The 12545-nt window shown below is 39.1% G+C and overlaps 1 protein-coding gene across 1 annotated transcript in view; it reads left to right on the top strand.

Moving 5' to 3' along the window:
- The window catches only part of APH1B (aph-1 homolog B, gamma-secretase subunit), a 29793-nt gene extending 17527 nt beyond the window's left edge, over nucleotides 1-12266 (top strand). Inside the window, exons 5-6 of the mRNA XM_049773043.1 lie at nucleotides 5013-5140; nucleotides 8843-12266. Of these exons, the coding sequence (XP_049629000.1) occupies nucleotides 5013-5140; nucleotides 8843-9010 (296 nt within the window). The 3' untranslated portion in view covers nucleotides 9011-12266. The remainder of the gene's footprint in view (nucleotides 1-5012; nucleotides 5141-8842) is intronic.
- The last annotated feature ends 279 nt before the right edge of the window (nucleotides 12267-12545 follow it).

The raw sequence follows: 12545 nt of genomic DNA, 5'->3' as shown, positions 1-12545 counted from the left end.
TAGCTGAAAGGTTATTTTATCTTATATTGTCATGGTTGCTCTGCATTTTTTAAAATGTTTCATTTTTAAAAAAATGCCTTTATTTAAACACCATGATTACAAACATGTTTGTAGTTGGATTTCAGTTATAAAAAGGAAAACCCCGTTCACCACCAGTGCAACCTTTCCACCACCAATGCCTCCCATTTTCCTTTTCTCCAACCCCCTACCTGCATTCGAGATAGGTAATCTATTTCACTACAATTGTCACAATTGTTGTTGTTATAGTTATTGTTATTGTAGTTATTTCTCTAAGTGTACTCACCACTCTTTGTGGTAAACTTCATCATGGGCCAGTCCTTCCACCCCTCATCTCTATTGTCTTTAGGTATTATTACAATAATGTTTTTTATTTTTCTTAAATTCCACAGATGATTGAGACTATTCTGTGTCATTCTCTCTCCTTCTGATTTATTTCACTCAGCATTATAGTTTTCATCCTTGTATAGGAAAATTTTGTAACTTCATTTTTCCTGAAGGCTACATAGCATTCCATTGTGTATATGTACCACAGTTTTCTTATCCACTCATTTGTTTTCGGGCATCTAGGTTGTTTCCAGATTCTGGCTATTGTACATAGCACTGCACTGAATATAGGTGTGCCAAAGGCATTTTTCTATTGTGTTTTTGAGTTCCTGGGTATATATGTAGGAGTAGTATAGCTGGATCATATGGAAGCTCAATTTCCAGTTTATGAGAAATCTCCATATTGTTTTTCATAAAGGTTGGACTAGATGGCATTTCTACCAGCAATGAATGAAGTTCCTTTTTCTCCACATTGATGCCAGCACTGATTGTTGTTGTTCTTTGTGATATGTGTATTACACAGATTTAATGCAATTCCTTTATGGATACCCATGACATTCTTCAAGAAGTATACCAAACATTCTTGAAATTCATTTGGAACAATAAACAAACTAAAACAAACTAAAATAAAAGCTAAAACAAACCTTCGGAAAAAGAAATTGTATACAAAGCAATAGTCATAAAAACAGCATGGTATTGGAATAAAGACAGACCCTCAGATAAATAGAATAGATTTGAATATTCAGAGAATGTTCCCGCAGACAGACAAACAATTAATCTTTGATAAATTGGCAAGAAATGGAAAATGGAGCAAGGAAAGCCTCTTCAACAAGTGGTGTTGTAAAAAATGGTCAGCCATTTGCAAAAAAGCAAACTCAGACATCCATCTAACACCATGCACAAAGGTCAAATCCAAATGGATTAAAGACTTTGATATCAGACCCAGAACCATAAAGTATATAGGAGAACACATTGTAAAACACTTCATGAAATTGAGTTTAAAGGCATCTTTAAGGAGGAAACATCACTGCCCAAACTAGTGGTAGCAGAGATAAACAAATGGGACTATATTAAGCCAAGAAGCTTCTGTGCCTCAAAGTAAATAGTGACGAGGTTACAAAGGTGACCCATGGAATGGGAGAAACTATTTACTCAATTCCCATTAGATTAGGGCATATCTAAGTTATACAAGGTGCTGACAGAACTTAACAAGAAAAAACATCTACCCCTATCAACAAACGGAGAGTAGAAATGAATAGAGACTTCTGTTCATAAAAGAAATACAAATAGTACATACAGATTGCCAAAAGATATATTGGGAATAGGTGAAGCTCCTCATCACTTATCAGGGAAATGCAAATTAGAATAACAATGAGTTATTACTTCACACCAGTGAGACTGACACACATCAAAAAGAACAGAATGACCATTGTTGGCATGGGTGTGGGGAAAAGGAACCCTTTTCTACTAATGGGAATAGCAACTGTGGTTCAATCTTTTGGGAAAGCAATATAGACACTTATCAAAAAAACCTAAAAATTGGGGCCAGAGTGACAGAACAGTGGGTGTGATGCTTGCCTTGCACACGGCTCACCCAGGTTTGATCTTCAATATCTTAGATAGTCCCTGAGCCTGCCAGGAATGATTTCTGAGCACAGAGCCATACATAACCCATGAGTGTTGCTGGGTGTGCCCCCCGAAACAAAACAAAAATCCCTAAAACTTGAGCTTCAATGTGACTCCACAGTTCCATTTTTTGGCATTTACCCCATAGGCCCACAATAATATTCCAAAAAAATTCACTCCTAAGTTTACTGTAACACTATTTGTAATAGGCCAAATCTGGAAATGCAACAAGTATCCAAGAACAGATGACCAGATAAAGAAACCACACACACACACACACACACACACACACACACACACGCATGCACACACACACACACACACAAAGGCAACAGAAACTGATACTGGTCTACACACACACACACACACACACACACACACACAAAGCAACAGAAACTGAGACTGGTCTACAGAACTGAATTTACCATAAGGGTGGGGTGGGTTGAGCGAGAGTTGTAGGTGGAGAAGGGGACATTCTGGTAGTAAGTGTTAGAATGTTGTATTATGAAATTCTTATCATTATATTATGTAAATCACAGTACCTAACATTAAAAATTAATATAAAAATAAATGTATGGGGCCGGGCGGTGGCACTGGAGGTAAGGTGCCTGCGCTAGCCTAGGACGGACCACGGTTCGATCCCCCGGCGTCCCATATGGTCCCCCAAGAAGCCAGGAGCAACTTCTGAGCGCATAGCCAGGAGTAACCCCTGAGCATCACAGGGTGTGGCCCAAAAACCAAAAAAAAAAAATTTTTATATTCTATTTAAGGAATTTATCATCACTTACTGAAATTGCGATACTATCACTAACTGTAATTGACTTCCTCTAACTACAACAGTTATACCTTTAAATGTATTTATTCATTTGTTTACTTTTTGGATTTTGGGCCATACCTGGCAGTTCTCAGGACTTACTCATGCTTCTGGTTTATTTTAGTGCTCAGTACTTTAGGCTCTGTGTTCAGGCAACATTCCTGTCGAGGTTTGGGGATTTGTGTGTGGGGAATTGACTCTACATGCCCTGCCTGCTGTACTATATCTCCATGTCCTGAAAAAAATTCTTATAAATGAGAAAATCCTCTCATAATTAAGTTTAGAAAAACAATTTGGAAAAAATTGGTTAAGTGGTGGTAATAGTTTTATTTTATTCCTCTGAGAAACTGGAAACAGGCTACTCATTCTTAATGTTGCCTTTGAGTTAGGATTGGAGGAAATGGATGTGCAGGTCCTGCAAATATCAGATAGTGGTTACTCTCACTTCCTCTAGGTTACCTCCTAGCACCTGTGCCTCCTGTGCCTGTCCTGTATTAGTAGGTGTGTTTCTTGTAAGCAGCAGAAGTTCAATTTATGTTTTCTAATCCAGTTCTCTAGTATATGTCTTTTAATGGGAGAGATCAGTGGTCCTCAAACTATGGCCCGTGGGCCACATATTGTATTTGTATCTATTTTGTTTCTTCATTGCAAAATAAGATATATGCAGTGTGCATAAGAATTTGTTCATAAGTTTTGTTTTTACTATAGTCAGACCCTCCAATGGTCTGAGGGACAGTGAACTGGCCCCTTTTTAAAAAGTTTGAGGACCCCTGGTTTAGACCATTAACATTTAGGGAGATTATTGAGAGAGAGGGCTGTAGTGTATTTGTGTTGTGTAGGTTGTTGTTACAATCGGGGATTTGGATTGTGTAATTCGTCTCTGAGTAGGTCATTTAAGATCAGTTTTGTTTGCGCAAATATTGTAAGATCATTTTTATTTGAGAACGTTTTTAGTCTTCCTTCCCATATGAATAAGAATTTTGCTGGGTATTGGATGCTAGGTTGGAAATTTCTTTCATTCAGTCATTTAAATATGTCATTCCACTGTCTTCTTGCTTGAATTGTTTCAAAAGGGAGATCTGGTTTGATTCTTATGTCCCTTCCTTTGTACTTGAGGTTTTTTTTCTCCCTTATGGCTTTAAAGAGTTCATTTCTCTCTCTCTCTCTCTCTCTCTCTCTCTCTCTCTCTCTCTCTCTCTTGCCATTTGGATTACTATATGTCTTGGTGTTGGCTTATTAGGGTCTATTTTATTAGGGACTCTTTTTACTTCCTGGAATTGCATCGAAGTCTCTTTCTAGAGGGCTGGAAAATTTTCTGCTAATATCTCCCTGACTGCATGTTCGTCTCCTTTCCCTATTTTCTCCCCTTCTGGTATACCTACATTTCTTAGATTATTTCTTTTGTCTTTGTTTATTAAGTACTGGACTTTCTCTTTCAGTGCTTTGCCTTTTATTTCCTTGTTGTCTTCCTGGTTGGTTTTTGATTGCAGTTTTTCTTCCAGTTGTTCTATGCGCTTTTACAACTGAGATTCTGCCCGTATGGCTTTTTATATTATTTATTATTTCCTTAAATTTCATTTGTATGGAATTTCTCATTCTGTAGCAGTTCTTCTCTTAGTTGATTGATTTTTTTCATCCATTCATACATTTTCTTGTACTCGCTGGCTAGTGCTTCTTTCATTTTATTTACCATGATTTGCATTTCTTTTCTCATTGCTGTTTTTAGGTCTTCATCTCTTGGGCCTGTTCGTTTTGGTGGACTTGGAAACTTGTTTGGGTTTCCTTCCATATCTCCAGATGTTAGGGCCTTCCTTGGTTTACCCATATTTCTTTGAAATTCTTGGAGTTGCCTGGTTTGCGGGGCCTTTCGATTAGAGCTCGCCTTTGCCACCTGTCTAGTTTGATACAGGTATTTCTGGCTTGTTTGGTATTTTGCTTCCAATTATATGGGCTCTGAATAATTTAAGAAATTTGGGTGTTAGGTCTGAGCAGACTAGACCTATATGTTGTGTTAGGCTATATTTGTGTGGGTGGGCGGTGTTGGTGGGTGGGGCTCCCCTACTTGGCATAGGCAGGGGAAACCAAGTGGAAGGGGGTTTGCGCCTTCCATGGGGTCAGCGTGTGTGGGTGGGACTCCCCTACCTGAGCACCTGTGCTTCCTGACCAGCTGGTGAGTGGTCTTTGGTGTCTGCTGTCTTATGGCATTAATGGATTGACTATCTTTCAGCTTTCATGACGCTGGTTATTATATTGCTGAACATGTTCTGGGGCATTGTGTTTTTTGATGGCTGCGAGAAAAAGCAGTGGTACGTCATTCTCATCGTTCTGATGACACATGCAGTGGTGTCTATGCTGGTGAGTATAACCATGATGTTTAAGCTGTTTTTGGGAAAAAAATCCGTATATCTAAAATGTTAGTCTGTTCCAAGTGAATTTCATTCTAGTGGGAAAATGAGGAAATTCAGAAAAATTATTTAAAGAATGATTAACAGGCAGGGGGCTAAATAGAACTCAGTGGTACAGCACTTGTCTTCATATGTGAAACCCTGGGTTTGATCTCCAGCACTGCAAAAATTATATAAAATATGATTGATATAAAAGTTTTTTAAGTCTTACCACAGTAGCACCGTATTAGTTGTGGTTTGGTTTTGTTTGTTTTAGTTTGGAGGCCACTTCTGGCTCTGTGCTTGGGAGCTGCTACTGGCAGTGTTGGCTTGGTGAGGGAAGACCATGAGGAATGGGGATCAGACCTGGGCTATCCTCTGTACTATCTCTCTGGCTCCTGGCTCCAAGTATATTAATGAGTGATCAAATGTGAGAGGAATTAAATCCAGACTTATTTAACATAAGACACTTCTCTCTTAGTGGTAGAAAACTTTTTTTTTTTTTTTGGTTTTTGGGCCACACCCGGCAGTGCTCAGGGGTTACTCCTGGCTGTCTGCTCAGAAATAGCTCCTGGCAGGCACGGGGGACCATATGGGACACCGGGATTTGAACCAACCACCTTAGGTCCTGGATTGGCTGCTTGCAAGGCAAATGCCGCTGTGCTATCTCTCCGGGCCCAGTGGTAGAAAACTTATTTTCTGCTTCTTACTCTTTACTTGCCATGCTTCTTACTGTATACTTAATCTAAATGGATCTAATGTGGTTGTTATATCCAACTGCTTTTGATATTTGCCTCTGAAATCAAGGTAAATTTGGAAGATTCTACTCTTTCCATGAGAATTCTTGTCCCCAAATACTTGATTATTTCAAACTCAGCTGTATCACTAGCCCTTGCTTCCTCCCTCCCGCCCTCCCACTCTCCCTCCCACTTTCCCTCCCTCCCTCCCTCCCTTCTCCCTTCCTTCCTTCCTTCCTTCCTCCCTCCCTCCCTTCCTTCCTCCCTCCCTCCCTCCCTCCCTCCCTCCCTCTTCCTTCCTTCCTTCCTTCCTTCCTTCCTTCCTTCCTTCCTTCCTTCCTTCCTTCCTCCTCCCTCCCTCCCCCCTCCCTCCCTCCCTCCCTTCCTTCCTTCCTTCCTTCCTTCCTTCCTTCCTTCCTTCCTTCCTTCCTTCCTTCCTTCCTTCCTTATTTCCTTCCTTCCCTCCCTCTTTTTCTTTCTTTCTCTTCCACACTCTCTTCTTCCCTTTTTCCATTCCTTCCTTTTTCTTTTGTCTTTGGACCACACCTGGCTGTGCTCAGGAATCACTCCTGGAAGCAGTCAGGGGATCATATGTATTTAATGCAAATTCATTTTAAATATTAAATATATTTAATATAAAAATAAATACCTCTTCTATTTAAGGTTTTGAGGATTTAACTTAGGTCAATTGAGTGCAAAGCAGATGCTCAACATGCTGTTCTATTGCTCTAGCATCTCCGTTCCACCATTTTATTTAACGTAGTTTTTGTTTTTGTTTGTTTACTTATTTTTGAGCCATACTCGGCAGTGCTCAGGGGTCGTCACTCCTGGCTGGGTGTTCAGAAATTGCTCCTTATTGGGACCACAGAGAAAGACTTTGGTGTTAAACAGCTTATTATGCCTGGAGCCTGTAGTGCCAGGATGTTTCCTGGGTAAGGTCTCCCTGTTTATAGGCCAAAGGTCTTTCCTTTCTATTTTCTCCATATTTTGCTGTGTCTATGCAAAATCAAACAAAATACAAAAAAAACAAAAAACAAACAAACAAAAAAAAACCCTGTCACACACATCCCTTTATTTAAAATTGTATTTTTTTATGTTTTAATTGGAGCTTCCATTTTTTTCACAGAATCTTGGGACATGGATTACTTTTAACTTACCACAGTTTTCCACATTATTTTTTTATAAAACTATGAGGAAAGGAATAAAGAAAAGCTGAGTCCCAGGGACCAAGTGATCTTGAATGCATTGGCAGGGAAATAAATAAGGACAGAACTAAACCAAGCCAAAGTCAATGATAATAGAATCAAGGGACCTAAACTTTAATAATCTAAACTTAAAGGGGCCTATTATACTGGCAGGCCAGGCGGCAAGGGTTGGTGGAATAAGATCCACTCTGGTGGAGGGAGGTTTACATTGACGGTGGGAAGGACCCTGAATCATTGTATATCTGAAATTCAGCTATGAAGGACTCAGTAGATCACAATTGTTTCAAAAAATAAAATAAAAATAAGAAAGAAATTGCTCCTGGCAGGCTTGGGGGACTGGAGACCATATGGGATGCTGGGGATAGAAGCATCCTGAATTGGCTGCATACAAGGTAAATGCCTTACTGCAGTGCTATTGCTCCAGCCCTATTTAACATAGTTTTTACATCTTTCTATCAAAGTAGAGTTTGATCATCAGTAAAATGGAACTCTATCTTTTTGTCTTCAACCTCTGTCACATAATAGGCCACCAGTAAATGTTCAATATTGAATAATTTTCTCTTTGGTGATAAAAACAAACTCAAGAAGCTTGATAAATTATATGCCAAAATGTTAATGGTGGTTATCCTTGGATAGGCCCGAGGTCTCTCTTCTTTCAGAACTTTACTCCTTTGGCTGTGCCATTTTGTCAGCATTAGATGTACTCCACATAAACTCTGGGTGCTGCTTTTCCTCTCTGCTGCCACCCCATTGACTCTAAGTCCTATCATAGCTCAACTTTGAAAATTATCTTTACAAGGCCAGAGAGATAGCATAGTGGTAGGGTGCTTGCCTTGCATACAGCTGATCCAGGATGGACAGTGGTTTGAATCTCAGCATCCTATATGGTCCCCTGTGCCTGCCAGGAGTGATTTCTGAGTGCAGAGCCTGGAGTAACCCCTGAACACCGTCAGGTGTGACCCACCCCCCCACCCCCCAAATAAAATTATCTTTACAAAAGCTGCCTTCACCTCTCCTGTCACTTTTGGAGTCCTTTCTGTCTTCTACTCTACCTTTCTTCTAAAACTGCATTTGCCAGTGTCAAAAAGGACACTATTTTCTTAAATCCAGTGGACATGATTCTTTTCTCATTTCAGGAGCTATATCTCATCACCTCTTCTACACCACCCTTCATAGTTGGTTCTTCCCAGGTTCCTTTACTGATTTTCAATCTTCTAGTAAATTTCCAAATGTTGGAATTTCTCAAGACTTGGTTATGATTTTTCTTTTTCCCTCTCTTTCACATAGCTTCTAAGTAAAAAGCATAGTTAGTCTTGGCTTTAACTATTGTCTACAGGTTGTGTTACTATAGTCCTCCTAACTTAAACTTCTCCTGTGAGTCTATACTCGGATACCTTTTGAAATATCACAGGCATAATACTCTTAGCGATCTTCTGTTTATTAGTAGATTATGGATCTCAAAAGATGTATAGAGAGTTTATAGTGTATAGGGACATCTCCTGGAAATACTTGATCAATTAGGTAAGATGGTTCAAATCAAATGGTGTGACATTGCTTGGGCTTAATGGTGTTGAGGGCATACAGGCCTACACCTGGTAGGGTGGGTGGGAGTTGGGTGTGGCAAATGAAATATCTGAGCTGGTAAAAGTCTTTTTTGTTTTACTTTATATTTGTTTCCAATGTCTAATAAATTTGATGCTATGTTCAAGTTTACTTATTTTCCTTTTGCAGACCCTCTTAAATCCACATTATGAAATCAGTCTGGTGTTGTCATATATCATCATGGTGCTCATAGGCATCTGGGCATTCTTTATTTCTGGAGGCAGCTGCCGAAGCCTGAAACTCTGCCTGCTCTGCCAAGACAAGGACTTCCTTCTTTTCAATCAACGTTCCAGATAATAGCCCCCAAGAATAAACATCACTCAAATAGTAAGCTGTGTCTTTGGAGGAAGCACAAGTGTGCCTTTTCCTAAAAGTCCCCTGTCTGTGGTAGAATTTAGAAAAAACAAATCTATCAAGCTACCATTTGGCTTTCACTCAGCAGCTCTCTGAAAGGGAGCTGTCCATGGGCTATATATATATCTCAGCTACAAATCACTTAGGAAAACAGAAGGAGCACTGATGGAGGGCCTTTCTCCAGAGCAGTTGGTCTGTATATTTTTTAAGTTTTTACTTCATTATTTTAAAATTATTTTGGCCACACCTGTTGGTGCTTGGGGGCTTCCTTCCAGCTTCATGCACAGGAGTTGCTCTCGGCGGTGCTCTGGGGATCATATGGTGCTTGGGATCTCACATGAAAGTATGTGCTCAGCCCATTGAACTATCTCTGCTCCTAAGTACTTTTTTTTTTTAACTTTCCAAAAGACTCCATTGTGCAGCAAGCTTGAAACCACTAGTACCCCAATAGGAACTTCTTGAGAATATCCTAAGTGATTGAGAATTAGATGTATAGCTATCTTCTAACTCATCTTGTGCTGAGCAAGTTAATATTTGTATGTCAGATCCTGCTTAGCTTGTGGCTTTTTAAGTTCTCAAGTCACAAAAGATCAAAGGGCTATCTCATTTGTTAACTGCTTTCATGGGCTGTACTAGTACTCAGTTTTCTGAGAACATGGTAGGCAATGCTTCTAAATGTAATAATGATATTGACTTACCATGATCATTTAGCCAAAGTCAGCTATTATTGTAATAAGTAGTATTTTTCTGGAGTTTTTTTTTCAGTCTGAATTTTGCTTTTAGAGACTTTTCTTTTTTGAGCATAGATTTGTTTAACTTAAAGAACAATTCTAATTTTCTGGTAAAGTATTCTAAAATCAAAAATTTTATGCAACTTCTGTAAGTCTTTGCTGAGGTAAAGATTTTCCATCAGCTCTGCTCCAGAGCAGTCAACAAGTGCTACTTGCCAGCTTGGCTGAGATAAACCTTGTCCTCTCTGTCAAGTAGATGTATAGGTGACTGACATCCCCCCAGGGACAGGCTTTGCTTGATCTAGTAGAAGTTTGATGATAGAGTGAGGAAAACAAGTCAGTAGTGTGGTACTGACATTGTAAATTTCCTTCCGATATGCTCAGCATGTCCCTCAAATGGAGGAGAATGAAACTGGAAATATGTCTTAAACTGCCAAATTTATACTTTTACATTAATCTCTGTTATCTACCCATCTGCTTAATGGGTTTGGTAACAGGTAAAACATTCCCTTTATAGAAATATAACAACACTTTTGGTTTCCTTTAGAGAGGAAAATGCCAGTGAATTGTGCCTTGACTCACTAAAAATTGCTCCTGTGCCATGACGGTTTTTGAGGGTGGGTGAGGAAATAGTTTTGTGCTATATCTGGCGCAGTGATCAGGGCTGCTCTTGGCTCTATGCTTAGGTGTCATTCTTGTCAGTGCCCTGGGGATCGAGAGGTTCTGAGATTGAATGGGGCTTAGGTGCATGCAAATCAAGCACTTATGTTCCATATTATCAGTCGGGGCCCCATTTGATGGTTTTTAGGGATCTCACATCTGAAATAGAAATTCTCTCCCATATAAATGATAACCTTATTAATTACTCTATGGGCAGCAGAACATCTGCAAGAAACAGGAGCTGCAATGAGAGAGCTAACCACTGAGTGACAAATTTTCCAGTACTGTCATAGGGAAGAAAAACAATCATGCTTAAAATAGAAATACAACCAGTATTGTGGGCTAGCCACATGACATTCCAGGGGACAAAACTGGACATGTGAACTAGATTTATATTAGTGAAAAATACCCCCATGATTAAATTACTATAATTAATCTAGGGATACAAGAGGGTCTACCCCCTTAGAAAAACAAGACAATCTTATAAGCAAAAAATGTTATTGCCCTTAAGTTGACTTTAGTACTAATACTAATACTAATACTGCTGCTAGCATTTGTAGTTTTCTACAAAATTTTACAAAAAATTTTTTAAAAATAAATTAGAGACTGTAGCAATAGCACAGCAGGTATGACATTTGCCTCTCACGCTACTGAACTGGGTTCAATCCCTGGCATCCATATGGTCCTCTGAGCTTGCCAGGAATGATCCCTGAGTGCAAAGCCAAGAGTAAATCCTGAGCATGGCCAGGTATGGCCCCAAAAATAAACAAAAAATATTAGAGGTAAAAATTTTGGGAAGTAACTCAGCAGTAGAATATTTACCTTATGTGATGCCTTGGATTCTATCCCCCAAACAAAACAGACTCAAGGACTCAGTTTTACTAAACAGTGAAATATACTGTGTAGAATTGAGGAGGACAAGATAGCTATTGAACTGGAGTTTATTTTTATTGGAATACAGTGTCCTGAATAGAAGAATAAGAAGATTATGTAGTTGGTTATTACTGACTTGCAAATGAATACTCAGATAAAGTACTTGCTGGTTTATAAAGTAAAGAAAATTATGAAAAACATTAATATTGTACAAGAGCTCTGAAGATATCTTATGTTAATATTTAACATTAAGAAAAAATTGGAATATTGGGGCTGGAGCAATAGTATAGCTGGTAGGATGCTTGTCTTGACACAGCTGATCCAGGCTCAATTCCTAGTATGCATATGGTCCTCAAGCCCACTCAGAATCATTCCTCAGTGCAGAGTCTTGCAGGAGTAAGCCACTCCTAGGACATCAAGTGTAACACCCCAAACTAAAATAAACCCCCACAAAAACTGGAAAATTGTTTGGTCTCTCTTATACAACCTTCTCAGGCAACAGGAAATTGTTATTTGGTGATGAGACTATTGTTTTAGTTCAGGAAATGATTTACTAACCTTTGATTGCCTATGAATAAAGGAATTTGTAATCCTGATTTCTTTTAGAATGTGAGCATTGCCATAGTCAACTGGGCATCGCATCGTTGTTGCAAATACCCTTGCTTTGCCTCATACCAAGGAAATCTACAGGGAGGTACAGCTTCCTCTGCTGTGAAATGCTTTCTGTGTTGCTGTTGTTTTAATTATATATAATGAGACCTTTTTGGTCCCGAGGAAGAAAGAGATCTGATGTTGCATGTTACCCAGGCAGGGTTTTCTCAGTTTGGAGGAATATTGGGTATAAAGTTGACTTTGGATATGAATATTGTTGTAGCACTTGAATATGTTGCTATGTGAATAACATTTCATTTAAATAAAAGTTGTATTTAATTGTTCATTCATTTTAATTATAACTTAATTGTAATTTAAGAGATTTTATTACCTCAATCCTGGCTTGCCTAACTGGCAATGTAGTAGCAACCTCTTTGGGAGGTGGGGAAGGGATTTGGGGAATAGGGTATAAACCCAAGTCTTCACATATGTGCCAGGCATGTGTTTTTCCACTGAGCCGCATCACCAGCCACCAGTAGTTTTCTTTAGTACTTACTGAAACCATGGCTTAAAGTAATAAATGTTATCTGCAGACTGTCTAGGAAATACTCTTTGTTTCCAAT

This window comes from Suncus etruscus, chromosome 5 (assembly GCF_024139225.1).
Source record: "Suncus etruscus isolate mSunEtr1 chromosome 5, mSunEtr1.pri.cur, whole genome shotgun sequence".
In the NCBI taxonomy this organism is placed as follows: domain Eukaryota; kingdom Metazoa; phylum Chordata; class Mammalia; order Eulipotyphla; family Soricidae; genus Suncus; species Suncus etruscus.
The sequence above is the reverse complement of the archived record's forward strand: the minus strand, read 5'-3'. Positions and strand labels throughout refer to the sequence as shown.